Source organism: Pituophis catenifer, unplaced genomic scaffold (genome assembly GCF_029215685.1).
Source record: "Pituophis catenifer annectens isolate HBS135680 unplaced genomic scaffold, rPitCat1.0.hap2 SCAF_12, whole genome shotgun sequence".
NCBI lineage: Eukaryota > Metazoa > Chordata > Lepidosauria > Squamata > Colubridae > Pituophis > Pituophis catenifer.
In genome coordinates, this window is record NW_027256892.1 from 24,599,750 (window position 1) to 24,626,652 (window position 26,903).

The window sequence follows — 26,903 nt, forward strand, 5'->3', positions numbered from 1 at the left end:
CATTATTCTATTCTATTCTATTCTATTCTATTCTATTCTATTCTATTCTATTCTATTCTATTCTACCCTACCCTACCCTACCCTACCCTATTCTTCCCATTCCATTATTCATTATTCTATTCTATTCCATTCCATTACCTGGACTCCTTTGGGCAATGCAGCCCTGTAGTGTCTATTCTGCACTACATTACACTTGGTGTTTTTTCAAGTCCTACCAGATCTGCAGGACTCTGCTGTGGAGAGGACCTTTGATGGCAGGGCCGACACAACAGTCCAAACTGTGTGTAAATTTTCAACACTCCGGGCAGAAAATTAGAATGAGCAGAGGGCGAGGGAGTGAATTTAAAAATTAGGCTATGCACTTCAACCCAGAAGACCGAATCTGTTACCGCTGTCTCCGTTTAATTGGTTGCCTTTTTTTCCTCCCCCTCACTGAAAAAAAGAAGAAGGGAGAAGAAGAAGAAGAAGAAGAAGAAGAAGAAGAAGAAGAAGAAGAAGAAGAAGAAGAAGAAGAAGAAGGGAGGAGGAGGAGGAGGAGGAAGAAGAAGAAGGAGGAGGAGAAGAAGAAGGAGAAGGAAAAGAAGAAGAAGAAGAAAGAAGGAGGAAGAAGAAGGAGGAGGAGGAGAAGAAGAAGAAAGAAGGAGGAGGAAGAAGAAGAAGGAGGAGGAGAAGAAGAAGAAGAAGAAAGAAGGAGGAGGAAGAAGAAGAAGGAGAAGGAGAAGAAGAAGAAGAATTCAAACAAAACATTTGGCCCGAATCTCAAAATCCTTTCTTTGCTGAACAGTTCAATGCTGTTGAACTCTTTTTTTTTTTTTGAGGTTTTTTTGCTAAGCTTTCCTTGGTCACCATGGCAGCCAAGAAGGGCTGTTGCCACGCAACACCGAAAAAAAAACACAACTCGGATCCCAGGGAGGAGCGTGCTAAAATCCAGACGCTTTTTCTGCCCCTTTTTTTTTTGTACATTGGACGCTTCTGCTGTCCCCACAGCAAACGTTTGCAATTATATGGTGGGGGGAAAAAAACCTGCCACCACCCGTAAAGACCCCCTTGGGTTTTTTTTTCCTACCAGGTGTGAGACGCACATTTGGACTGGTTCAAGGCTCGAGGAGTGCGGAGCGTGAATTTCTGCAGAAAATTGGGAGCATCGCACAGGCTGAGTCTGCCCAAGGATGCCACTTCCAAAGAAAAGAAAAGTGAAAAAAACAAGGAAGCAAAAGTCATCCACTCTAGGTAAAGTGCGGCGCAACCGTGCAAACAACCTGAAGTTTGCAGGCAGAGTTTTTCCTTCGCATTCCTTCCGTGGAAAGTATTATAACAAGAATACAAGCCAAACTTTTGCAGAGAGGAGGAGGAAATTAAATCAGAACTGCTTTAATCACCGGAGGCTTTCAAGAAGAGATTGGACTGCCATTTGTCGGAAACGGTATAGGCAGGGGTCTCCTGCTTGGGGTTGGACTAGATGACCTACAAGGACCCTTCCAACTCTGTTAATCTGTTTAAGATCCAACACCAAACCGTTAACTTAATTTTGGACGCTTGGGAGCAAGGCTGCTAACATTTGAAAATCCAACGCAATCTGTCTACAAAAACACCTGGCTTAGCTTAAAATTATTTTTTTCGCCACGTGTCGCTGGGGGAGGAAAAAAAAATGGGATGCATTAGCCTTCAACTTAAATTTGTGGTTTTTCACTCTGGAAGGAAGAAACGATAAGCTTACAGAAGTTATTAAAGCGACTCCTTCAAACGTTTTTCTATGTCCGATGTCTCCTCCTCCCCGTAATGTTGAGCACTGAAATAATAATGTGTAAAAACTCAAGAGGAAATGGGATGATATTAGCAGTTTTTCCTGCATCCCATCGCTCTTGGTCTGTTAGAGGTTCCCTGTTGTTGGAAGGAAAACCCGGTCTGGTTCCAAGCCGGGAGAAAGATGCAGGAGCCAATGAATTTTGAGGCAAGCGGCAGGAAAGGAGGTCTCCGTTTATTTAGGAAGTGGAAGCGAAGTGTTTCGGCATCGGTTCTGGGACAGCTGACAGCATGGGATAGGGTAGCAGAGTAGTTTTTATACCCTTTTGGACCTTTGAAATTGAGGTGCTTGGTGGGATTATTTGATTAGATTAGATTCTGTATTCTAAATTCAGTGTGGCTTTGCGTTTGCTGACTTAATCCTTAATCCCGTCCATTCAGCCAGTTTTCTAAGTGAGATTGGTTGCATGGGTGGGCTGCTGGGGATTCACAGGGGTTCAGGAGACCCTCTAGCTAAGATTCTGTGCAGTTTGGAGAGCCCCCAAATCCCACTCCTGGCTGGCCCCGCCCCTCCCGCGAGTCACCACATGGCCTGTTTTGGATGCAGGTAAGTGCAGGGCGCACCCGGAGGCTTGGGGAGGGCGAAAAAACAGGCCTACCGGAAGTTCGGGAAGCCCGGAAATGTCAGAGGGCTTCCGGAGCCTGGGGAGGGCATAAACGCCCGCCCCCCCGCCATGATGCAAGAGGCTGACTAGGCCACGCCTACCATGGCCACGCCCACCCATCAACCGGGCAGAGAACCCCTTGCTAAAATTTTTGAAGCCCACCCCTGGTTGGTTGTGGCCATTCTGGCTGGGAGGCAAGGATTGCTCTAGCGCTTAGCACTAGCCCTTAGACTTATATACCACTTCACAGTGCTTTTACAGCCCTCTCTAAGCGGTTTAGAGTCAGCCTCTTGCCCCCTAACAATCTGGGTCCTCATTTTACCCATCTCGGAAGGATGGAAGGCTGAATCAACCTTGAGCCTGGTGAGATTTGAACTGCCGAATTGCAGGCAGCCGGCAGTCAGCAGAAGTAGCCTGCATTACTGCACTCTAACCACTGCGCCGCCACAGCTTTAGCTTTGACAGATGGTTTTTCTTTGCTTTCTCTGGGGGTATGGAAATAGAGAGGTGGGGGTATCTTACGATTCTTCCTAACACTGGTATTTCCAGCTCTTGTTCCCATGTGTCCAACTGATGCTATCATTCTATGAAGTGCCTTCCTGGAGGTATTGTTGTGGTCCGCCAGCAGCCTGCGGAGCTGGCAGCGGAGTCGGACAGTGAGGAGGCTGGGGAGGAACATGGGCCAGTCCTGGAGTCTGGGGAAGGCCCGGATGAGGGCTCTGCGTCGGAGGCAGAGATGGGGCCAGGGCCATCTGGGAATGATGCACGGATTCTGGAGCTCCCAGAGTCGGACATCAGAGAGGCAGAGGAACAGGAAGAGCCTGTTCCTAATGCACACATGCGCAGAATTGCCAGAAGACAAGAGCAGCTAAAGCAAAAGGGACGACTTGGGAGTAAGGCCAGGAGATGATTGACCCCTCCCATACGGTTTAAAAGAGAAACAAAGGCACTTGGGGCCTTTTGCAGGAAAACAACGTTGCTAACTCTGTTTCCAGTCGGCATCTCTTGTTTGTTTCTGAACTTTGTGGGGCTTTGCCAAGTAAGGCCTTTGGCAGGGTGTCAAAGAAGATAAAGGTTGGTGATAATCCCGAAGGACATCTTCCGAAGGACTTGTTTTGCAACTAATTGGGACTCAGCTGGGAATGAACGTAATTCTCAGCTATTACAATAAAATAGGTTTATTTGGGGACTAATTGTGTATTGTAATGACTCAGTAAGCCTAGGTCACAACAGGTATTTTCTAAGGCTTCTAAGGTTGACTTTAACTAAATACCAAGTATAAGGACCTCAGTATCTTCCATTTCTTCAGCATCTGTTCTCTTTCTTCCCTCCAGGTGAGGAGAGACACAAAGAGGCATCGCCGGAGGCTGACGCACTGAAGCAGCATTTGGGTGAGGACAGCTGGACAGTTGTGCGAGGATGTGGAAAACAGAGAGAGCAATTGAGGCTGGGTAGCTTTGGGAGGGGAGTATAAGATGCACAGAGCTGCATTGCTTTCTGCAGTAGCCTAAGCCCCACTCCTCACCCGTTTAAAAGCCTGTTTGGTATACAGATAGTTCTCGACTTACGACCGTAATTGAGCCTGGATTTATGCTTGTGCCAGTTGTTATGCAGGTCATCGCATCATCATCACCATCATCATCTGCTTTTAATGACTCCATAATCCCTTGCGGGGTGGAGTCTGGGCAACTGAACGGAGCTGAATGTTTACTGGCCGGATGCCCTTCATGTCACCAGTGCGGAGTTTTGTTCAGCAAATATATTTTCATTGTGCCCACAGAGAGAGAAATATCTGCCTCTACCTAGGATCAAACTCCAGGGGAAGGATACTGTAAAATCCCCATTCCATCCCCGTTCCTGGGGGAAGGATACTGCAAAATCCCCATTTCCTTCCCACTCCTGGGGGAAGGATACTGCAAAATCTCCATTCCCACCCCACTCTGGGGCCAGCCAGAGGTGGTATTTGCCGGTTCTCCGAACTGCTCAAAATTTCCGCTACCGGTTCCCCAGAACCTGTCAGAACTTGCTGGATTTCACCCCTGGCTCAAACAGAACGATTAAAACGATGGAAATTTCAAGTTAAACAACTTCATAATTGGATAGAAGTCCTTGAGAAGTTGCTTAAAGGTTCGGAAGAAGACGTTCTGAAGATATTTTAAGCAAAACGGAGCACTGGCCCGGCTAGAACTAAAGACCACATGGAAAAATGGGGCGGAGGGGTTTCCCCCCCCCCAGGACAAAATATTTGCTGCGAATGTGACACAATTCAAACAACTATCCATCTTTTTACAGTGTCTTCTGGGACCGACACACAGACAGAATGACTTGCTGGTTGGAAATATGGCACTGGGCTAGAAGTGTACAAATCTATATTTTATTAAAGCGGTTAATTTTTTTAAAAAAAATATTTAAATTCATAATTTCCCCTTTTCTAATTCCTGCGTTTTTGACATGAGAGATGAGACTGAATAGTGACATGGCTTCTGTCCCCTTTTGCCTTGCAGTTCTCCAGAGAGACCTGGCCAAACAGGCAAGGATTGACAGGGAAGGATTCAGGCAGAGGCTGACAGAACTGGAGAGAGACCTGGAGAAAGCCCAGAAAGACAAAAAGGATATTTATGAAGGTGATTTGGGGAGGTGGGCAGGAGGGACTGTTCCCGTGGTCATCGCTTGCAGAAACTGATTCTTTCCTTTCCCAGAAATGTGACTGGCAGTTGGGTGGGAAATGCCTTGGCAGCTTAACTCTTTCATTCCTCTGGGGCAGGGGTCTCCAACCTTGGCAACTTTAAGACTTGCAGACTTCAACTCCCAGAATTCCTCAGCCAGCATGCTTTAAGATGGGTGGAGTTTAATTCCCAGAATTCTCCAGGGAACATGATTTAAGAGGGGTAGACTTCAACTTCCAGAATCCCCCAACCAGCATGCTTTAAGAGGGGTGGACTTCAATTCCCAGAATCCCCCAACCAGCATGCTTTAAGAGGGGTAGACTTCAACTTCCAGAATCCCCCAACCAGCATGCTTTAAGAGGGGTGGACTTCAATTCCCAGAATCCCCCAACCAGCATGCTTTAAGAGGGGTGGACTTCAATTCCCAGAATCCCCCAACCAGCATGCTTTAAGAGGGGTAGACTTCAACTTCCAGAATCCCCCAACCAGCATGCTTTAAGAGGGGTGGACTTCAATTCCCAGAATCCCCCAGCCAGCATGCTTTAAGAGGGGTGGACTTCAACTCCCAGGATATCCCAGCCAGCATGCTTTAAGGTTTAGGTTTGTGTTATTTTATCAGTATTATTATTATTATTTAGTATTAATATAAGAATGAATGTAAGAAATGAATATAGTGGTAAGTTTAATTGTTAAGACACAAAAAATTTTATAGTCAGGTGACACACTGTTTAACGTAAGATGGAATGTTTGTATGAAAAGAAAATTTTAAAAAAATTATATTAAAAAAAGCCAGCATGCTTTAAAATGGGTGGACTTCAACTCCCAGAATTTCCCAGCCAGGAATTCTGGGAGTTGAAGTCCACCCATCTTAAAGTTGTATTGATGGAACAACACTGGTTAAGGGATCAGATTTATGCCCTGCTATACCTTGGTTTCTGTGAATAGATATCAACCGCCATCCTGTCCATCAATCTCATGTTCTAGGAAAAAACGTCAGCTTGGTGCATTTCAAAGGGGGGGTGGGGTGTACTTTGCAACCCACCCATTCCTACTAGCTAGAGCAGGGGTCTCCAACCCCTGTCCTCTCTGGTCTGCGGCAAAACCTCTCTCCACGGAACTGGAACCGGGGGCCCCCAAAAGTTTTGGGGGCCACTGAGCTAGAGGGAAGATTTTTGCTGATGGATGTGTGCCATAGAGAATCCATTTATCTTTAGAAAGATACACACCATCATCCCAAAACAGCTGGAGAAAATCAACATTTCCTTCTGTAGGATGCTCGGCTCTTTTTGGATAGCCCATATTTTGCCTTCAACTCAACCTCTGTCCCTTTGTGACCGGAAGGGACTTGCCCATTTAGCTTACCGCACACTCAAGGATCACGCTTGGGCGCTCCAAAAATAGCATCTAGGAATCTAGGGGTAACTAAGGGGTTTCCTCCTCCGCCTGACGCCACTCCCGTTTCTTCGTTTCAGAGATGATCCGCCAATATCAGCAGTTTCAGCTCCAGAGCGACAGGCAGATTCAGCGTTTGGAAGCTGAAAAGCAGAACCTGCAAGAGCAGCTGGGTATTTACACAAAAGTTTAGCCTTGCAGAAGGTTACTCAGATGCGCTGTGGCCATTGAAGGCCGCTGTTTAAGGACTGGGAGGAAATAAAAGAAATAGCTGCACCCACTTCCTTGCATCTTTTAAACCAGGGGTCTCCAACCTTGGCAACTTTAAGGCTGGCGGACTTCAACTCCCCGAATCATCGTTATCTGCAAAAATTTTGAACACCCCCAATTTTAGGATACCCTCGCCTCCAAGTACCTGAAGGTCCTAGGGCAGTGTTTCTCAGCTTGGACAACTTTAAGTTGTGTGGATTTCAACCCCCCAGAATTTCCCAGCCAGTCATGTCTTGAGAACCTGGTCCAACACTTGATCTCAGTGTGGACACCATCTAGATGGATGGAGTTGACTGGAGCAAAGTCTCTCAAACTTCAGCAACTTTTAACAACTTAAAGCAACTTTTTTAGGAGCCTTGATAGTACAGTGGTTTAGTGCACCCTGTCATTAACACAGCTGCCTGCAGTTACTGCAGGTTCGAATCTCTCCAAGGCTCAAGGTTGACTCAGCCTTCCATCCTTTCTAAGGTAGGTAAATTGAGGACCCAGTTTGTGGGGGCAATAAGCTGACTTTGTATAAATATACAAAAGGATGAAGGCTATTGCTTAGCGCATTGTAAGCCGCCCTGCTTACAATGGCGGCATATAAATCAAATTTAAAAAAAAAAAAACATGTCTGGACTTTAACTCCCAGAATTCCCCAGCCAGTCATGTCTTGAGAATCTGGTCCAACATTTGATCGCACAGTAGACACCATCTACATGGAGTTGACTGGAGCAAAGTCTCTCAAACTTCAGCAACTTTTAACATGTCTGGACTTCAACTCCCAGAATTCCCCCAGCCGGCTCTCAGCTCTCTTCTGCTTTCTCTCACCTCGATCTCTGTCCTTCCCCCCCACCCCACCCCACCCCACCTCATTTGTCCTCGGCAGCTGCCTGCCAAAAATCCCTGCAGCGGAGTGAAGAGGACCGAGCAAAGATCTTGGAGGAGAAGGACAAAGCTGTGGCTCAGATGCAGCAGAAGGCTGAGGAGATGGAGAAGGAATGTGAAAGAATCCTTCACGTGAGTCGGGGATGGGAAGGACATCAATCCTGGTCCCAGCCCAGAACCTAAGGGGAGGAGACCAAATGTTTGGTGTTGCTCATCACCAAAGTTTCAGGAAAGGGAGAGCGAGAGAGAGAGAGAGAATATTCCTGTGATTGCTCATGTTAAACTATGCTCTGTGCGTGCTTCTGTGGGTTATAGGTTGAGCATGACGATAGTCAAAATTATTGGGCAATGTTCTTCCATCTCGTCGCCCTGTTCAAGCAGAGAAACTGGTTTGTTGGTCTGTGGGGTTTTTTTTCCCCTTTAAACCCTGATGCTTGGAAAAGCATTCAGTGCCACTCAGATCTTTCCTTCCATCACTTGGCATGTCTGCTTCAGTGGTGGGATTCAAAAATTTTTACTACTGGTTCTGTGGGCGTGGCTTGGTGGCAGTAGTCAGTTTTGAAACCCAGCGCTACCAGTTCGCTATCAGTAGCGCGTGGGCGCGGAGCTTCTGCATATGCGCAGATCGTTTTTGATGACGTCTGGGTGGGTGGGTGGAGCCTCCCAAAGCCACCATACTGATTCGTGCGAACCGGGAGCAACCTACCACCGCTTGGTGGGCATGGCAGGGGAAGGATACTACAAAATCCCCATTCCCTCCCCACTCCTGGGGGAAGGATAGCAATAGCACTTAGACTTATATACTGCTTCACGGTGCTTTACAGCCCTCTCTAAGCAGTTTACAGAGTCAGCCTCTTGCCCCCAATAATTTTACCAACCTCGGAAGGATGGAAGGATGAGTCAACCTAACTTTATGTGGCTTGGTGGGTGTGGCAGGGGAAGGAGACTGCAAAATCTCCATTCCCTCCCCACTCCAGGGGGAAAGATACTGCAAAATCCCCATTCCCTCCCGACTTCGGGGGAAGGATACTTCAAAATCCCCATTCTCTCTTCACTCCAGGGAAAGGATACTGCAAAATCCCCATTCCCTCCCCACTTTGGGGGAAGGATACTGCAAAATCCCCATTCCCTCCCCACTTTGGGGGAAGGATACTGCAAAATCCCCATTCTCTCTTCACTCCAGGGAAAGGATACTGCAAAATCCCCATTCCCTCCCCACTTTGGGGGAAGGATACTGCAAAATCCCCATTCCCTCCCCACTTCGGGGGAAGGATACTGCAAAATCCCTATTCCCTCCCCACTTTGGGGGAAGGATACTGCAAAATCTCCATTCCCTCCCCACTTCCGGGGAAGGATACTTCAAAATCCCCATTCTCTCTCCACTCCAGGGAAAGGATACTGCAAAATCCCCATTCTCTCCCCACCCCACTAACCTGCTTTCCAGCTCCGTTCTCTTGTGCAGGGCAACAAAAGAAGACCCAGCCAATCGGCTGAGACTCGATCAGCTGAGACTTGGGAGGCAGTGAATAGATGGGGGCGGGGCCAGCCAGAGGTGGCATTTGCCGGTTCTCCGAACTACTCAAAATTTCCGCTACCGGTTTGCCAGAACCGGCTGAATACCACCTCTGATTCTGCTTGGACCACAAATGACCCTTCTGGCTCCCCAAACTTCCCAAGACATTTTCAGAGTGTGGGGGGGGGACATTCTCAGGTAAGACAATGGCAAATATGGGTCTTTGTCTCTTCCCTTTGAATGTTCAGCCAGGGACCACATCCTGTTTCGCTGCTCTCGTCTCTCTAGACCTTCCCGTTCTCACTTCCTTTTAACAGGACAGCTTGGATCAGGTGCTTTCCAAGCTACAAGCCACCAAACTGGGCTGGGAGAATGAGGCTACCCTCATCCACACTGACTATAAGAATGCGCTAAAGGAGTTTGGACTTAACCCATTGGAGATCTGAAGCAGCTGTCAAGCAGAGCTAAGGTTTGTCTCCTTATTCTCCCGGGGGTTTCATATTGGCACGGACATCGAGATGTACCGTTAGAAGGGAATATTTGTAGCTCAAGGTTGAGCTGTGCTCTTCTGAGCTTGGTGGTTTTCTTGCAGACGTTTCGTTACCAATCAGCCATCAACAGACACAGGGAGATAAAGGCATCTACATACCAATCAGAAAACCCAAAAGGAACTGAGAGATCAAAACTCCTCCTTGCCAGTAACCAACACCCAGATAAAAAGAGATTCATATCAACACTAGACCAACAACCAAGCCACAAACGGCACCCCAGTTAGGGAGCTACCAACTCAGATACACAAGCTAACAGTCAACAAGGGTCTAATCAAGGATCCATCAAGGCCACTCCCACCAACACTGACAGGGCAAGCCACCGGAGTATAAACAGAAAGCAGACTCATCTCTCTTCTAGCACTGGTGACGTTCCCTAGTTGGGTCATGAAATGTCTGCAAGAAAGCCACCAAGCTCGGAGACCACCAAGGATTCCACACAATAAAATACGGAATTATCCATCCACATTGCTCAGCAATTCACCCAACGCATGAAAGCACGGTGTTGTTTTATTTGAGCTGGTTTTAGTCTCGTGTGTGAAGTTGGCTCTCCGTGCCTTGCGACAAACCCCTATTAAAGCAAACTATGGTTTAGCGTGATGGGTGAATCCAAACAATCCTGTCTTGAGGTGTGTGAAAAGTACTTCCCTTCGTTAACAAACTCGTTTTCTTAGGCAGCTCAAACGAAGGAAGGAAGGAAGGAAATTCCAGATCAGGCCATCTGTTATCTCTTTCAGTTTTCTGTTTCAGAACACATTAATCCCCATTTAACGTAGCTGAGGTCCTAATCTTGTACTCTTCAGAGCGTAGGCCAAGAACAGAAGATGCTTTGCATCTCCACTCAGAAAAAGATCTTGGAGAAAGAGCTCTGAGATTGGAAGCCCCTTGCTCATCCTCTGCCAACCTTCACGGTCTGTTTTGTGCAAAATCGATGGGTCGATTGTCAGAAGAAGATGAAAGGAAGTCCCGGTGCTCGGTTTTATTGGTTCCAGTAGAGCAGGGGACTCCAACCTTGGCAACTTGAAGACTTGTGGACTTCAATTCCCAGAATTCCCCAGCCAGCTTAGGGAATTCTGGGAGTTGCATGGCTGGCTGAGGAATTCTGGGAGCTGAAATCCACCAGTCTTCAAAGTTTTAAAGGATGGAGATCTTGCAATAGAGGGAATATTTTGATGGAGGGAAAAAGAGTTTGAAGGAAGTGGTCAATGGTCTTCATCCACATTCTGCTGGTAGGAATCATGTAGAGATGTTGTCACACACCCAGAGAGGACGTCTATACTAGCTTCTCTTCCACAAAATGCAATGAATGAGGGCTATCCTTGAATTGCAATTATTTCCAGCGATCTTTTTTGAATCTTTCCAAAAGGAATTCCCCCCCAAGGTGACCCTGAATCCATCTCTGACCATCCTCCGCTCTGAATCTTTAGCCCGCTTGCCAGGTTCTGCAGAAATCATTCGAGTGCAGAGACAGAGTGACCCGGAAGGCAGAAAAGGATCGGGAAAGCTGGTCTGGGGGAGATGAGTTCGATTTGAGTTCATGCCGGAAGGGTGTGCAAAGCTGCTCACTTGTTTTCCATAGAGTCCAAGGCGCTGTCCCTAGAATGCCTGGCTGAACCCATCATGGTCCTGTGTGAAACAAGGAGAAGCTAGATCATGTTTTCCGTAGATGATCCCAGAAAAAGATAGGTGACACTGAAGAAATCCCACTTTGGTGGCCTGTCCCCAAAATGCAAGAGGTGGCTGGAGAAAGTCAAGTCATTGACTTCACAGAAATCCGAGACATATGAAGAACAGTTGCAGAACTGGGCATGTCTAGTTTAACGGAAAGAAGGACCAGGGGTGACATGATAGCAGTCTTCCAATATTTGAAGGGCTGCCACAAAGAAGAAGAGGTCAACCTCTATTCTCCAAAGCACCAGAAGGCAGGAGAAGAAGCAACGGATGGAAACTAATCAAGGAGAGAACCGACCTAGGAGGAATTTCCTGGCAGTGAGAACAATTGATCAGTGGAACAACTTGCCTCCAGAAATTGTGGGTGCCCCAACATTGGAGGTTTATAAAAAGAGATTGGACAGCCCTTCATCTGAAATGGTATAGGGTTTTCTACTTGAAGAAGGGTTAGATTAGAAGACCTCCAAGGTCCCTTCCAATTCTGTTATTCTGTTCTCGGTTTTCTTACCTCTCCGGTGAAGGTCCATGGGGTAGGGTCAGGTTGGCCAGGTGGCGCTGTATTGCTAGAGAACTGACAGTGACACGGTCTCAAAGGGGGCCAGCTTTGTTCCTGAAAGATGCCTGGAGAAGTAGAACCACGGTTGATCAGAAAGCTTGATGGGAAGTCTTCATCATCGTAGAAGACTAAAGGAGATACTCCAACCTGAAATGTAGACCCAAATCAAGAATTTGGCATTGATTGTCAAGAAATCAATCAGTAAATTCCTAATAAAGAAGCTAGACTTAAAATTCTATTTTGTATCACGGGGCAAAAATCAAATCTAACCCATCTTAAGTATCCCACCATAAACACACTGTCCATGTGCATCATTCTTGATACCAGTTGACACGTCTCCTTGGAGAATCCCATTGAATTGTAGTTTAATGGAGAATGATGGAATTTCTTTGCTCTCCTATCCTGAATGTGGAAGAAGTGCCACCCCAAACAGTCCTTGAATTACATACGTTTGTGTATCATCTGTTCAAGATGCGGAGCTTCCCACTGGTTTTACTACCAGTTCTTGCGAACTGGTCTAAACCGGGGGGCAACCCACCACTGCTGTGCTCCACAGCTGATTGTCGGAGGGAGCAGCAATTAGAAAGGCAGGCAAAGCACGGAAGATTGCTTCGCTTGCGTTGGGGCTGAAAAACACAGCTGATCCTCGGAGGGAGCTACAGTGACTAAAGCAGGCAAAGCGCGGAAGGGGTAAGAGAAGGCAGCAGCTGTTCTGGTAGCCATTTTGGGCACCGCAACGAGTTACATTCGGAGTATAAGACGCCTCCAAATTTTCAGCCTCTTTTAGGAGAGAAAAAAGTGTGTCTTATACTCTGAAAAACACGGTATCTGGATACAGAATCCCAAAAGGATTTCTGCATATTATTATTATCCCTTCCCATCTTCTCATCTTTCAGGAGTCGATAGAAGAGAACTCTTGGGTACCATGTTGTAGAACTTGCTTCCTTCTGAGTCGATGACCAAGAGAGTCACCCGCTGGCTGTCGGAACGGATCCTCGACACCACTTCCTGATGGTCAAGCTCTTCGACAATCTCGCCGTTCACCGCCAACAGACAGTCGCCTTCTCTCATCCCTGCCTTTTCAGCGGGTAGCCCGGCATCCAGGTCTCTCAAAAATTGGGCTGCAGCCGGATCAAAGATAGGAGAGACAGAACAGCCTCTAGCGTGAAATGATTCCAACAAATTGAAATTTCAAAGTGGTGAAATTAAAAAAATTTCCCCTACCGGTTCTGTGGGCGTGGCTTGTTGGGAGTTCATGTGACTGGGTGGGCGTGGCCAACTCGACATCGCTCACATCGAGGGGCTCCTCACCGGCCCCTCCCCTCCCAACCACTCCTTGTCGCGAATGGCAGGAAAATGGGGAGGGGAATATTCCTGCCTACCATCCTTCCCTCAGTCTGTGCTGAGCTTGAGGAATGGGTGACAGGCAGGAAAATCCCCTTCCCCATTTTCCCGCCTTTCACGAAAACGTCTCCATTCCAGCTGCTCCCCCCCATCACCCCACCTCCTGGGGACTACCTTAAAGGGACAGGCTGCAGCAGCTCTTTTGGGAATGGAGGGAGAAAAGTTAGCATTCTCTCTGCTGCATATAACGTTGAATTCTGTGGCAGAGAGAATGCTAACTTTTCTCCCTCCATTCACAATGGAGCGGCTGTTCACTTTATGGTTCCTTCCCGGTTCCCTCCCTCCTGGGGACTACCTTAAAGGCACAGGCTGCAGCAGCTCCGTTCTGAATGGAGGGAGAAAAGTTAGCATTCTCTCTGCTGCATTTAACATTGAATTCTGTGGAATATTGAATGGCCGGAAGAAGTGAGCGATGTTCGGCTGGGCGTGCGTGGGGCCAACGAGGGGTGATTACTACCAGTTCGGCGAACCAATGCCAATAATCCCTAGCAGTTTACCCGAACCGGTCCGAACCGGTTGGATTTCACCCGTTAAGGATATTGTTGTTGTGTTACCAACCAGCAGACTGTAGACCACAAAGAAACGTTGCTGAGAGCAATGAATAAGAGATATGCAAACTGGTTTATCAAAAGTTTACTTTATAGTGAAAAAACAATCTCACCCCTCTTCCCCGAGCTGGATTTTTCTTCTTTCATCAAGAACCCGTATCCGTCTTCTCCTCGCGTCATCTGAAGCTTCGTCACTTGGAACGGAACCCAGGAGGTGTCAGCCAGGGCAGCCGTAACTTTAACGCCGCACTGTCGGTACGCCTCTTCCGACCGGCTGTCCATCACCAGGAGCCCTATGGGGCTGGTGCTCTGTTTCAGCTGAATCCGAATCGGAGCAAGAGAGAGAAAAGACGACAACGATGACCAAAACGTTGGCAACAATTCAGAGAACTAGACAGGGATGGGAAATGATTGGGCCACGAAGGGAGAAGGGGCTGCGTAAAAACTACCCAGAGGATGGCCAGGGTAAGGTTTTGGGAGGGAAAGTAATATTGGTAATATTGTACTTTCTAACCAGAGCATACAAAACCTTTGCTAGACCAATTCTCGAATACAACTCATCTGTCTGGAACCCGCACTGCGTATCGGACATTAATACAATTGAACGTGTCCAGAAATATTTCACAAGAAGAGTCCTCCACTCCTCTGCTCGCAACAAAATACCTTATGCCACCGTAAGGTATTCTGCAATTTTGCAATATCCTTCCCCCAGGAGTGGGGTGGGAATCGGGATTTTGCAATATCCTTCCCCCAGGAGTGGGGAGGGAATGGGATTTTGCAGTATCCTTCCGCCAAGAGTGGGGAGGGAATGGGGATTTTACAGTATCCTTCCCCCAGGAGTGGGGAGGGAATGGGGATTTTGCAGTATCCTTCCCCCAGGAGTGGGGAGGGAATGGAGGTTTTGCAATATCCTTCCCCCAGGAGTGGGGAGGGAGTGGGGATTTTGCAGTATCCTTCCCCCGTCACGCCCACCAAGCCAGACCACACTCACCAAGCAATGCCCACAAAACCGGTAGTAAAAAAAATTGGATTTCACCACTGGGTGGGACTGAATGTAAGAGACTAGCAGTTCATAAATCTCAAAGCGCATTGTGTTGCTAGAACCTTTTGGTTGAGTTGTGCAGTCGTCCAGTTCTTAACGCTGACGCCGTTGAGTTCCACCAGCCAGGAACCGTGCGGCACCCCCGCTTTATGAGCTGGTCCATCCCGCAGCACGGAGAGCTGGAATACGCCGGTCACACCTGTACAGGAGGACCACAACGTCAAGAAGAAGCCTTGTGAAGGAAGAGAATTTGCGCCCTCAAAAACAACCTAGGCCAGTGATGGCCAACCTTTTTGCCATCACGTACCAAAAGCGGGGGGAGCACAGGGGGGTGGTCACATTCATGCATGGCCACACCCATAACTCAATGTGCCCCACCCCTCCTTGCATGCGTGCATGACCCCCTCCCCTGCTCCCTTTGCTTTCAGCATGCGATGATATTGTGGGCCTGGTATGCTCATTTTTCACCCTCCCCAGGCTCCAGAGTCTTTCTAGGAGCCTGGGGAGGGCAAAAACGGCCTTCCCCACCCCCCACCCCCAGAGGCCAGAAACAGCTCGTTTCCCGACTTCCGGTGGGCCCAGAAGGCCCAGAAATTAGCTGGCCGGCGCGCACATGCACGCTGGAGCTGAGCTAGGGCAGCACTCGCGTACCCACAGATACGGCTCCGTGTGCCACCTGTGGCACGTGTGCCATAAATTCGCCATCACGGACCTAAGCTTTCCTAGGTAGCTTCTTCCCTCTACCCCCAAACCTGCCCTCAGCCGCCACCTTCCTCTTTCTCCGGAACTCGATTCTTTTAGCAGAGTAGAAGAACAAGTTGCAGAAATGCAAGCAAAGTCTTCCAGTTGTCCGTGCTGTGACCGCCATCATGCTGTACTTTGTGTGAACCCAAGCTGGTCTTTCTTGAGCAAACCACAATTGGGTGGATTTGCTCAACAGAGCGAGACCAATAAATCCTGTTTCGTATGCTACAAAAGACTGGACTTTATTGCTGATTCCCCAACCCCAGTGTTCAATATATTGTAAACGTAGATGATGTGGTTTATTGTATACAATCTAACCATAGATTATTAATTTTAGATCTGGATAGCCTTGACCTACGCCGTCTACATTCTGACCTTTGCTTAGTTTGTAAGATTATTTACCAAAACGTCCTACCTGTAAATGAGTACTTTCATTTCGACCGCAATAACACAAGGCGATCAATAGATTCAAACTCAATGTAATTAGCTCTAATCTTCTGCCTTCTTCAATTTGTAAATGTCTGGAACGCTCTACCTGATTCTGTTGTTAGTCTCGCTAACCCCCACCCCTTTTACCGTAAACTGTCTACCGTGGACCTTCCGTGTTTCTTAAGAGGCCCCTAAGGGGGCGTGCATAAGCGCATCAGCGTGCCTACCATCCCTGTCCTACTCTCCCCATTTATATGTACTCATTCTATGTGTTTATGGCTATGTTTTTTTTTTCATGTGTCCATGTCTATGTCTATACTGTTACTTGTTTTCTTGTACTTGTTGACAAAATAAATAAATAATAAAATAATAATTATATGGTGTAACCATATATAATATGAACATATAATATAATACGGTATACAGACTGTAATGCAATATACTATATTGTTTAATATAAGGTAGCCATATATATACTGTACATGTACACACACACACAAATATATATTAGCCAGATATTATATTGTTTTATGCTTTTTGCTGTAAACCACCAAGTGTCACTCTGAGATGATAAGGGCAGAACCTTAGATAGAAATTGAGAAGATAGATGATAGATAGATAGATAGATAGATAGATAGATAGATAGATAGATGATAGATAGATAGAGTGATAGATAGATGATAGATATGATAGATACAGTAGATAGATAGATAGATAGATAGATAGATAGATAGATAGATAGATGACAGATAGATAGATAGATAGATAGATAGATAGATAGATAGATAGATAGATGATAGATAGATGATAGAAGATAGATTATAGATAGATGATAGATAGAGTGATAGATAGATTGATAGATGATAGATACAGTAGATAGATGGATAGATAGATGATTGATTGATAGATAGATAGATAGATGATAGAAGATAGATGATAGATAGATAGATAGATAGATAGATAGATAGATAGATAGATAGATAGATAGATAGAATGTATAGTTAATATTTCGTGTTTCTTCCCGTATAATTGTGGATATATCCCTAAAAGGGTAGAAGCAACGTTTCGACAAAATTTCATCTGCCATCATCAGGCTTATCTATAGATAGATAGATATAGACAGATGATAGATGATAGATAGAAGATTAATAGATGATAGATAGATGATAGATAGATGATAGATAGATAGAAGATAGATAGATAGATAGATAGATAGATAGATAGATAGATAGATAGATAGATAGAAGATAGATGATAGATAGATAGATAGATAGATAGATAGATAGATAGATAGATAGAGTGTATAGTTAATATTTCGTGTTTCTTCCCGTATAATTGTGGATATATCCCTAAAAGGGTAGAAGCAACGTTTCGACAAAATCTCATCTGCCATCATCAGGCTTATCTATAGATAGATAGATATAGACAAATGATAGATGATAGATAGAAGATTGATAGATGATAGATAGATGATAGATAGATGATAGATAGATAGAAGATAGATAGATAGATAGATAGATAGATAGATAGATAGATAGAGGATAGATAGATAGATAGATAGATAGATAGATAGATAGATAGATAGATAGATAGATAGAGTGTATAGTTAATATTTCGTGTTTCTTCCCGTATAATTGTGGATATATCCCTAAAAGGGTAGAAGCAACGTTTCGACAAAATCTCATCTGCCATCATCAGGCTTATCTATAGATAGATAGATATAGACAGATGATAGATGATAGATAGAAGATTGATAGATGATAGATAGATGATAGATAGATAGAAGATAGATAGATAGATAGATAGATAGATAGATAGATAGATAGATGATAGAAGATAGATGATAGATAGATAGATAGATAGATAGATAGATAGATAGATAGATAGATAGATAGATAGATAGATAGATAGAGTGTATAGTTAATATTTCGGGTTTCTTCCCGTGTAATTGTGGATATATCCCTAAAAGGGTAGAAGCGACGTTTCGACAATCTCATCTGCCATCATCAGGCTTATTTATAGATAGATAGATATATAGATAGACAGATGATAGATGATAGATAGAAGATTGATAGATGATAGATAGATGATAGATAGATAGAAGATAGATAGATAGATAGATAGATAGATAGATAGATAGATAGATAGATAGGGAGGGAGGGAGGGAGGGAGGGAGGGATGGTAGAGGTGGGTTTCAACAGGTTCTGACCAGTTCTGGAGAACCAGTAACTGAAATTTTGAGTAGTTCAGAGAACCAGTAAATGCCACCTCTGACTGGCCCCACCCCCATCTATTGTCTGCCTCCCAAGTCCCAGCTGATCGGGAGGAAATGGGGATTTTGCAGTATCCTTCCCCTGCCACGCCCACCAATCCACGCTCACCAATTCATGCCATGCCATGCCCACCAAGCCACGCCCACAGAACCAGTAGTAAAAAATCTTTGAATCCCACCACTGATGGATGAATGGATAGTAAATGATAAACGTTAGAGAAATAATAGGTAGATATAGATACCGTAGATTAGAGAGAGAGAGTGACGATAGAGAGATAGACAGACATTCAAGACAGCTAATATAAGCAAACTGGGCATGTTGTGCCTTAGCATGAAAACCCTAACTATAGTATTAAGATTAGTTTAAAAGTCCTTCCTGTTTTTAAGAGCATTTAAAGACTTTAGAGGATTTTCACAGACTTTTTAGTCCCGAGACTCTCTAATGGAGAACTATTAGGAATGTTGATCAACTACGAGATCCAAGATTCTGGGAGAGGGAAGCTGTGACTATCTGCAAGGTTATTGTTTTTTCTGTCCCTAAACCTTCTCCCCTTTCATGGAAAGAAAAAAACTGGCTGGACATCAGCTGATCCTTCCATCGGCATCAGTTTGAGTCCCATATCAGGGTGGCCAGGCAGTTGAGCCTGGGTGCAGAACCCTTCATCCCAAGGGAAAGGAAGGCCAGGCCAGGCCTTGTCTTGGCACGTCTCTTTGGAGACATCTCCTCCTGCCTCATATGATCCATTGCATCACCAGTTAGCTTATTTTCGGACTGCAACATCTCCTTTCTCTTTCCCTTCCTCTTGCTGGACATGCCCCTTGCATGATACGCCTGTCCAAGGGGACTCTGGCAGCAGAAACCAGCGTGCAAAAAAATAACCCCAGCTCAGCCCAAGAGATCTGACTTTTCCCAAGGCAGAATCTTTCGAGTTAACAGTGCAAAACCACCGGCGCACACGGAAATAAGCAGAAATGACTCCTGCCACTACCTTCCGGAGCTGACACGCTGAAGCCCAAACCGCTCGAGCCTTTGGGAACGCAGCACAGGCGTGGCCTGCCATATCTGGACAAGAGCTGGTTTAGATCCCGATTAAGGGCTTTGGCTACTTCGTAGGCGTTGCCTTCCAGGAGAGTGAGCAGGACCTGTTTTGAGCTACTCTTGATCTTCCAGATCACCTGGAAATGAGAAGAGAGAGAGGGAGAGACAGAGACAGGCAGAGACAGAGAGAGAGACAGTAAGATAGAGAGACAGAGAGAGAAAGAAAGAGAGAGACAGACAGAGACAGAGAGACACAGAGAGAGAAAAGGAGAGAGACAGAAAGACAGAGACAGAGAGAGAGGGAGAGGGAGAGGCAGCGACACAGAGAGAGAGAGACAGAGAGAGAGACAGACAGAGACAGAGAAACAGAGAGAGAGACAGAGGGAGAGGCAGCGACAGAGAGAGAGACAGAGAGAGAGAGATGGCAAATGTCAGCAACTGGAGAACCTATTTCAATATTTGATCCCAGCATGCTCGCCATGTACCTTATTTCCCCCAAAATAAGACCTAACCATAAAATAAGCCCTAATGTGTCTTTTGGAGCAAAAATTAATATAAGACCCGGTCTTAGGGTTTTCCAAACTCAACCACTTTTTAAGGGATGTGGATTTCAACTCCCCAAATTCCCCAGCCAGCCTGATCCGGTATGGACACCATCTAGATCTGGGGTCTCCAAACTTGGCCACTTTTAAGACTCGTGGGCTTCAACTCCCAGAGTTCCTCAAATGGGGAATTCTGGGAGTTGAAGTCCACAAGTCCTAACGTTTGGAGACCCCGGATCTAGACGGATGAAGTTGACTACAGCAATATTTCTCAACCTTAAGCCACTTTAAGACACGTGGACTTCAACTCCCAGAATTCCCTGGCCAGCATTGCATTGAACTCCGCACGTCAAGGTTGAGAAGCTGTTCATTTGCGAGACTTGTTTAACTTTGGAAACGTGTGCCCAGCGGCTGGGTCACTCAATATACCCAGGACAAGCAGGAGATCCATCCAAACCTTACCCGAAGATATCCCATGCCTTCAACATTAACTCCGTTGACCTCAAGGATTCGGTCTCCATCCCGAAGGCCTTTTCGGTAGGCCAGCCCTCCCGGTGTCACCTTCCGTACAATGGGGCACGTCCCTCCGGCTGCTTGGCACAATGAGAAGCCCAGGTTGTCACCAGCTTCTTTCTTCAGTAAACAGAAACGTATTTGGGAAGCCCCTTCTGGTTCTGAGGAGGATAAAAGAGACATCTCTTTTCAAACTGGTTTGGCTGGGGAGACAGGGCTACCTTTGTATTGGGAAGACTGAATATGGAGAAAAAAGATAGGTTGAGTGAAGAGGCTCCCAAGATCTATACTATGCATAAATGACCTTTGCGATCATATTATAAGCAACTGATAATGTTACCTAGTTTGGTATGGAAACTTCTACAAGAAAACAACTAAGCTCAAAGAGCACGAAGAATCCCCTCCTCCTCTTCCTCTTCCTCCTCTTCTTCCTTCTTCCTCTTCTTCTCCTCCTGGTCCTTCCTTCTCCTCCTCCTTTCTGCAAACCCCCTTCCCTTCTAGCACTGATAATGTTATCTAGTTTGGTAATGAAACATCTATAAGCTCAGGGAGCACCGCGGACCCCACAGTTCAACCCTGAGCTACAAAATTTCTGTTGCATGCCCTCATGAGAACCCTCCTTGGGTAGATGGGCTCTCTTGAATTCAGGAGCAAGTTGAACTCTTGAGCCCACCTCCCATCACACACTAACCAGTCTAGTCAGGACGTTGACAATGCTCACAACGTGGTTGTGGCATTTGCAAAGAACTTGGAAGGCAGCTCAGCTGAACCTTTGGTTGAGAAGGAACCACGGAGGAGGAAGAAGAAGCATCAGCTTGCAGAAGAACATCGGCTGATGGAAAAGTTTGGGCAACTCGCTTGCCAAACACCCTCAGGAAAACACCAGCCCTTCCTTTCCCACCCACAAGCTGCCACCGACAGCCCTCTCGTTACCGGAATCTTCTGCCAGAGATAAGGCGGGATTATCGATCCCTTCTTTCGGGTTAAATTCAAATTTCCTGCAAGAGAGGAAGAAGAAGGAGCATCTCAGAAGTTGAGAAACGGGTGTTCACAGGAGAAGGTCTAAAAGGTCGAGATGATGGCCACAGCAATGCCATCAAAGCTCTACCTGTGGCCACATACCACACACATGGCAAACAAGCAGAGTTTGATCCCACCCCCATGGCCCCCCCATCTCAACATTTTCTCATCACAGTTTGCAGACGCCTTCGCTGAAGAGCCACCAAAAGTTCCTGCCAACATCTCAGCTTCACCAGAGCTGTCAACCAAATCCCCAGTCTGCAATGGAAGTACTTTCTTATTTCTTTGGTGGTTAGTTAGGGTCCCTTAATTCTGGAGCTTGTCATCAGAAGAATGGAATGGAATGGAATGGAATGGAATGGAATGGAATGGAATGGAATAGAATAGAATAGAATAGAATAGAATAGAATAGAATAGAATAGAATAGAATAGAATAGAATAGAATAGAAAATAGTGGTATGGAAAGAATAGAAAAGAAATAATAGAATAGAATAGAATAGAATAGAATAGAATAGAATAGAATAGAATAGAATAGAATAGAATAGAATAGAATAGAACAGAGCCTGGTGGTGCAGCAGACTAATAGCCTGTCATTAAGACCAGCTGCCTGCAATTACTGTAAGTTCAAATCTCCCCAGGCTCAAGGTTGACTCAGCCTTCCATCCTTTCTAAGGTAGGTAAATTGAGGACCCAGTTTGTGGGGGCAATAAGCTGACTTTGTATAAATATACAAAAGGATGAAGGCTATTGCTTAACGCATTGTAAGCCGCCCTGAATCTCCGGAGAAGGGCAGCATATAAATCAATTTTTTTAAAAAATAGAATAGAATAGAATAGAATAGAATAGAATAGAATAGAATAGAATAGAATAGAATAGAATAGAATAGAATAGAATAGAATAGAATCATTTTATTGTCACTTTAAATGTACATTGATCGGCATACATTAAAATGAAACTTTGTAAGAATAGAATGGAACGGAATGGAACGGAACGGAATGGAACGGAACAGAACAGAACAGAATAGAAACAGAAACAGAAACAGAAACAGAAACAGAAACAGAAACAGAAACAGAAGAATAGGAATGGAATGAAAAATACAACAGAATAGAATGGAATTCTTTATTGGCCAAATGTGATTGGACACACAAGTAATTTGTCCCCGGTGCACATGCTCACAGTGTACATACAAACAGCAAGTCATAGGTCACAGATCAGAACTACCAGAGAGCATTTCACCGAGGCTGTCATCCACGGCACCATCTTCAACGGATGGTTTTAAGCTTTAGCCAACCGTCAACCCATCCCATCAACTTGTTTGTGCCAACTGCCCTGCGTGCCCAGATGGAATGTGTGAAATTGCACATGGCGGTGGGAGGGGGAGGGGGATAAAGAAATGTTGGTTGGTCTGCTAGTTTTGCCTGTGCCCCTTCCCCCCAGCTTGGCACTTACATGGTCGACTCCGTGGTCTCCTGAAGCCCTGTAAAAGCAAGGACCGAGCATGAGCCGAGGGCTGTCTCATACCAACACAGAGACCCTCCCTCCCCACTCAAAGCCCCCAATGTCCCTTTCTTGGTTCCCGGTCAGAAATATTCATTTAGCTTTGGGAGAAAAAGATTCGGGAGTATTTTGCAGTTTTACCCCTCTGGGGTGGTAATTCAACAGAACTGTTGGCTCGATGCACCCACAATCAGTGGTGAAATCCACATTTTTTTACTTCTGGTTCTGTGGGCGTGGCTTGATGGGGTGTGGCGTGGCGTGGCGTGGTGTGTTGTGGCATGGCTTGGTGGGCATGGCTTGGTGGGCATGGCAGGAGAAGGATATTGCAAAATCCCCATTCCCTCCCCACTCCAGGAGGAAGGATACTGCAAAATCTCCATTCCCATCCCACTGCAGGGGAAGGATACAGCAAAAATTCCATTTCTTCCCCACTGCAGGGGAAGGATACTGCAAAATCTCCATTCCCACCCCACTCCAGGGGCAAGGATACTGCAAAATCTCCATTCCCACCCCCACTCCAGGGGCAAGGATACTGCAAAATCTCCATTCCCACCCCCACTCCAGGGGGAAGGATACTGCAAAATCTCCATTTCCCACCCCATTCCGGGGCCAGCCAGAGGTGGTATTTGCCGGTTCTCCGAACTACTCGAAATTTCCGCTACCGGTTCTCCAGAACCTGTCAGAACCTCCTGGATTTCACCCCTGCCCACAATGCACCGCCCTACAGCCTGATTTGGGTTACGGCTGGCTGAGCTGTGTGATCCAGGCTGCAATTTTTGAAGCTGACTGTGTCTTCACATGCAGCGAGATAAGCCCAGTTATGATTCATTGGTGAAATCAAAAGAAGGCTTAATTCATAGTCGTTTTCTTTCCACCCTTAAATAAGAAGAGGAACTGACTTCTGCGTGTCTTCTATATGACCTCTCAAGCCACCGAAGCCTCCAAATGGCTAAAAACCTACGATGAATGGTTGCAGGAACTGGGCCTGGCTAGTCTAGTGAAGAGAAGGACCAGGGGAGACAGGATAGCAGTCTTCCAATATTTGAGGGGCTGCCACAGAGAGGAGGGGGTCAAGCTGTTTTCCAAACCACCAGAAGACCAGACAAGGAATAATAATGGATGGAAACTGAACAAGGAGAGATTCAACCTGGAAATAAGGAGAAATTTCCTGACCGTGAGAACAATCAATCAATCAATGGAACAGAAGTTGCCTTCAGAAGATGTAAATGCTCCAACATTGGAAGTTTTTAAGAAGAGATTGGGCCACCATTTGTCTGAAGTGGTGTAAGGTTTCCTGACTAAGCAGAGGGTTGGACTAGATGACCTCCAAGGTCCCTTCCAACTCTGTTATTCTATTTCTATTCTATTCCAGACATGTGGCTGTCCAATCTCTTCTTAAAATCCTCCAGGGATGGAGCATCAGCAACTTCTGAAACCGGCCTCCAAGGCTATAGAAAGCAGACTTATATCGTTTCCAACTTTGTTCCGCAAAGTCACAAAACGAAGTCCCAGAGATCAGAACTGAATCCAAAGAGCGAGATCTCCTTCTCAAGGATCATCCCATTGCCGTTATTCTTGAGTTTCAAACAACAACAACAACAACAACAACAGATCCAATTCATCCTAAAGAGCATATTTTTAGGACTGGGGAAACCCATGTTGAATTTCAATCTCTTTCGAAGAATCTTTTTCTTTCAGCGCTACCAAATGAGTAGGAGCCATCAGGAGCCGAAACTGGGTCCAGGGAAGTCACCTGGCTAGGTGGCTCAGCGGCTAAGACGCTGAGCTTGTCGATCAGAAAGGTTGGACGTTCGGTGGTTCGAATCCCTAGTATAGGTCTTCTGCGGGATCAGGGGGTTGGACTAGATGACCTCCACGGTCCCTTCCAGCTCCCTTCCCTTCCCTTCCCTTCATTGTTCTATTCTATTCTATTCTATTCTATTCTATTCTATTCTATTCTATTCTATTCTATTCTATTCTGTGGCTCAGTGGCTAAGACGCTGAAATCTTTTCTTTTCAGCGCTACCAAATGAGCAGGAGCCATCAGGAGCCAAAACTGGGTCCAGGGAAGTCACCTGGCTAGGTGGCTCAGCGGCTAAGACGCTGAGCTTGTCAATCAAAAAGGTCAGACATTCAGCGGTTCAAATCCCTAGTATAGATCTCCTGCGTGAGCAGGGGGTTGGACTAGATGACCTCCAAGGTCCCTTCCAACTTTGTTCCTATTACCCGGTCGGTGGGGGGGGGGGGGAAGCAAAGAGGTTTGAATGCCTGAACAGGATTCTCCTGCAGGTGTCCCTTAATTGGATAGATTCAAGCTGTAAAAAGCAAATGGGTTTTTGAAGGACGCTTGTTGTGCTTCACGGTTCAAAAGATTACCGATGTAGCAAGAGCATTAACTCCGGGCCAGATAGTCATCTCTTCCTCCACCCTATGAAGCAAAACAAAACTAGGTGGAGAAGGGTTGGGACTGAGAGCAGGAAAATTTATTCCAGGGTTTAATTTATGCCACGGTTTGTTACGCGATTGATAAGAGCAGCACGGGGAGGAGGGGAGGGCGGGGGAGAACCCAGCGCCGTGATGGCGAACCTGTGGCACGCGTGCCAGAGGTGCCACGCAGAGCCCTCTCTATAGGCACGCGTGCTGTCGCCAGCTGGTCTTCTGATTTTCAGTGCGGACACACCAGCTGATCTTTGCAGGCGCTGGAGTGCTGGAAAACAGGTCATTTTTGGGCCATTTTCAGGCCGTTTTGGGGCACTTTGGGGCCATTTTCTGGCGCTCCGGCACCTGGCCTGAAAAATGACCTGAAAAGGGCCCCAAAAGGGCCTGAAAAACGACCAAAAAACAGGCATGTGTGTGCCAGCCAGCTGATCTATGGGTTTTTGGCACTTTGGCACATGCATGCACACACATGTACACGCGGTACGGTTTGGTGCCGAAAAGCTTTGCCATCACTGACCTAGGATCCACTTTAGCTGGGCTTGGGGTACCCAAAGACCAGAAATTAAACTTCTACCTTCTTTGTTGGGGGGTGGGGTGGGGTGGGGTGGTCCTGCCGGGAGGAAAATCAGTCTGGCAGAAAAAAAATCTCTTTCTGAATTTTGACAGCGTCGGATTTAAAGTCCTCTTAGAAGAAAGGGATTTTCATTTTAAAAGGTAGTTCGACTTCGCCTGGCCAAGAATTAAGAGAGGGTTATGAATGCCTTCAGTAAACAGCCAGAGCTGTTTTCAGTAGGGCGGCCCATCCGGGAACAAGCTCCGCCGCAGAAAACGAACGTGGAATATTTGCATTCCCAGGAACCTCTGGAAAGGTGGAAAGGGTGGTTATTCGTGGACACTGCTTAGTAACCCTCTGGGTCCTTCGCCCTCTAAGTAAGAAATTCAACCCTGCAAATGTTAGGGCTCCTCTCTGCTGCCCAGGTCCCAGACCACTTACCCTTTTTCTGCTTCATGTCTGCTTCATGTCTGAAGTCCAAGGTCCAGAGGCGAGGTGGCCACTTAACTCGAGACGTTTAATATTTAAACAACCCAAGAGTCCTTTCCTTCACGTCGCTTCCTTCTTCCACCAAGTCAAGCCGAGCGCGGAAAATAGCTTTTTCATTCCTGCAAAGGAAGATCAGCCGGGGTCGGCAGCTGGGGGGTCTGGGATCCGGAGGTGATGGGACCGAGGAGGGGTTGGCATGCCAAGCGAGCAGCGAAGGAAGTGTGAATTGCACACCCTGGAAAGGCTCAGGTTGTTGGCTTTTTTTTTTTTTTTTGCACTATGCATATCTGTCATCTGGACGTCACCCGGTTGGTGTGTGTGAATGCATTTTTTTTTTTCAAAGAAGTGATGAATGAGGGTGATAAATAAAACCGATGAATAATATTCTCAAGCTGAGCCTTTGACGCAGGGAAAAAATTATTTTAGGACCTGCTAGTGCAAACTTCTTTTGTCCTTTGGCAAATGTTCAAGCTATTAT

The 26,903-nt window shown here is 46.2% G+C and overlaps 2 protein-coding genes across 2 annotated transcripts; one reads left to right on the top strand and one right to left on the bottom strand.

The window, feature by feature from the left end:
* The first annotated feature begins 1,169 nt into the window (after window positions 1-1,169).
* On the top strand, window positions 1,170-9,565 carry DRC12 (dynein regulatory complex subunit 12 homolog). Its single transcript, XM_070952598.1, has 6 exons — window positions 1,170-1,230; window positions 3,743-3,799; window positions 4,913-5,032; window positions 6,547-6,639; window positions 7,608-7,738; window positions 9,437-9,565. The coding sequence occupies exons 1-6, from the start codon at window positions 1,170-1,172 to the stop codon at window positions 9,563-9,565; spliced, it is 591 nt and encodes a 196-aa protein (XP_070808699.1).
* Window positions 9,566-11,263: 1,698 nt separating this feature from the next.
* Window positions 11,264-26,393, bottom strand: NHERF4 (NHERF family PDZ scaffold protein 4). The gene is made up of 10 exons (XM_070952521.1): window positions 26,378-26,393; window positions 22,897-22,924; window positions 21,361-21,425; window positions 20,377-20,588; window positions 19,323-19,509; window positions 14,951-15,087; window positions 13,960-14,164; window positions 12,819-13,015; window positions 11,847-12,041; window positions 11,264-11,293 (listed from the first exon to the last, which is right to left on the bottom strand). The coding sequence occupies exons 1-10, from the start codon at window positions 26,391-26,393 to the stop codon at window positions 11,264-11,266; spliced, it is 1,272 nt and encodes a 423-aa protein (XP_070808622.1).
* Window positions 26,394-26,903: the final 510 nt, after the last annotated feature.

Bases quoted from the DNA above. Each gene is read 5' to 3' on its own strand.
- NHERF4 (XM_070952521.1), bottom strand. The intron at 20,589-21,360 runs GTAACGAGAGGG...TATCCTCCTCAG, and splicing joins ATCTCTGGCAGAAGATTCCG to AACCAGAAGGGGCTTCCCAA. The intron at 12,042-12,818 runs GTACCCAAGAGT...TCTACATTTCAG, and splicing joins GAAGCAAGTTCTACAACATG to GTTGGAGTATCTCCTTTAGT.
- DRC12 (XM_070952598.1), top strand. From the start codon at position 1,170: ATGCCACTTCCAAAGAAAAGAAAAGTGAAAAAAACAAGGAAGCAAAAG. The intron at 1,231-3,742 runs GTAAAGTGCGGC...TCTTCCCTCCAG, and splicing joins GCAAAAGTCATCCACTCTAG to GTGAGGAGAGACACAAAGAG. The intron at 6,640-7,607 runs GTATTTACACAA...TGTCCTCGGCAG, and splicing joins GAACCTGCAAGAGCAGCTGG to CTGCCTGCCAAAAATCCCTG.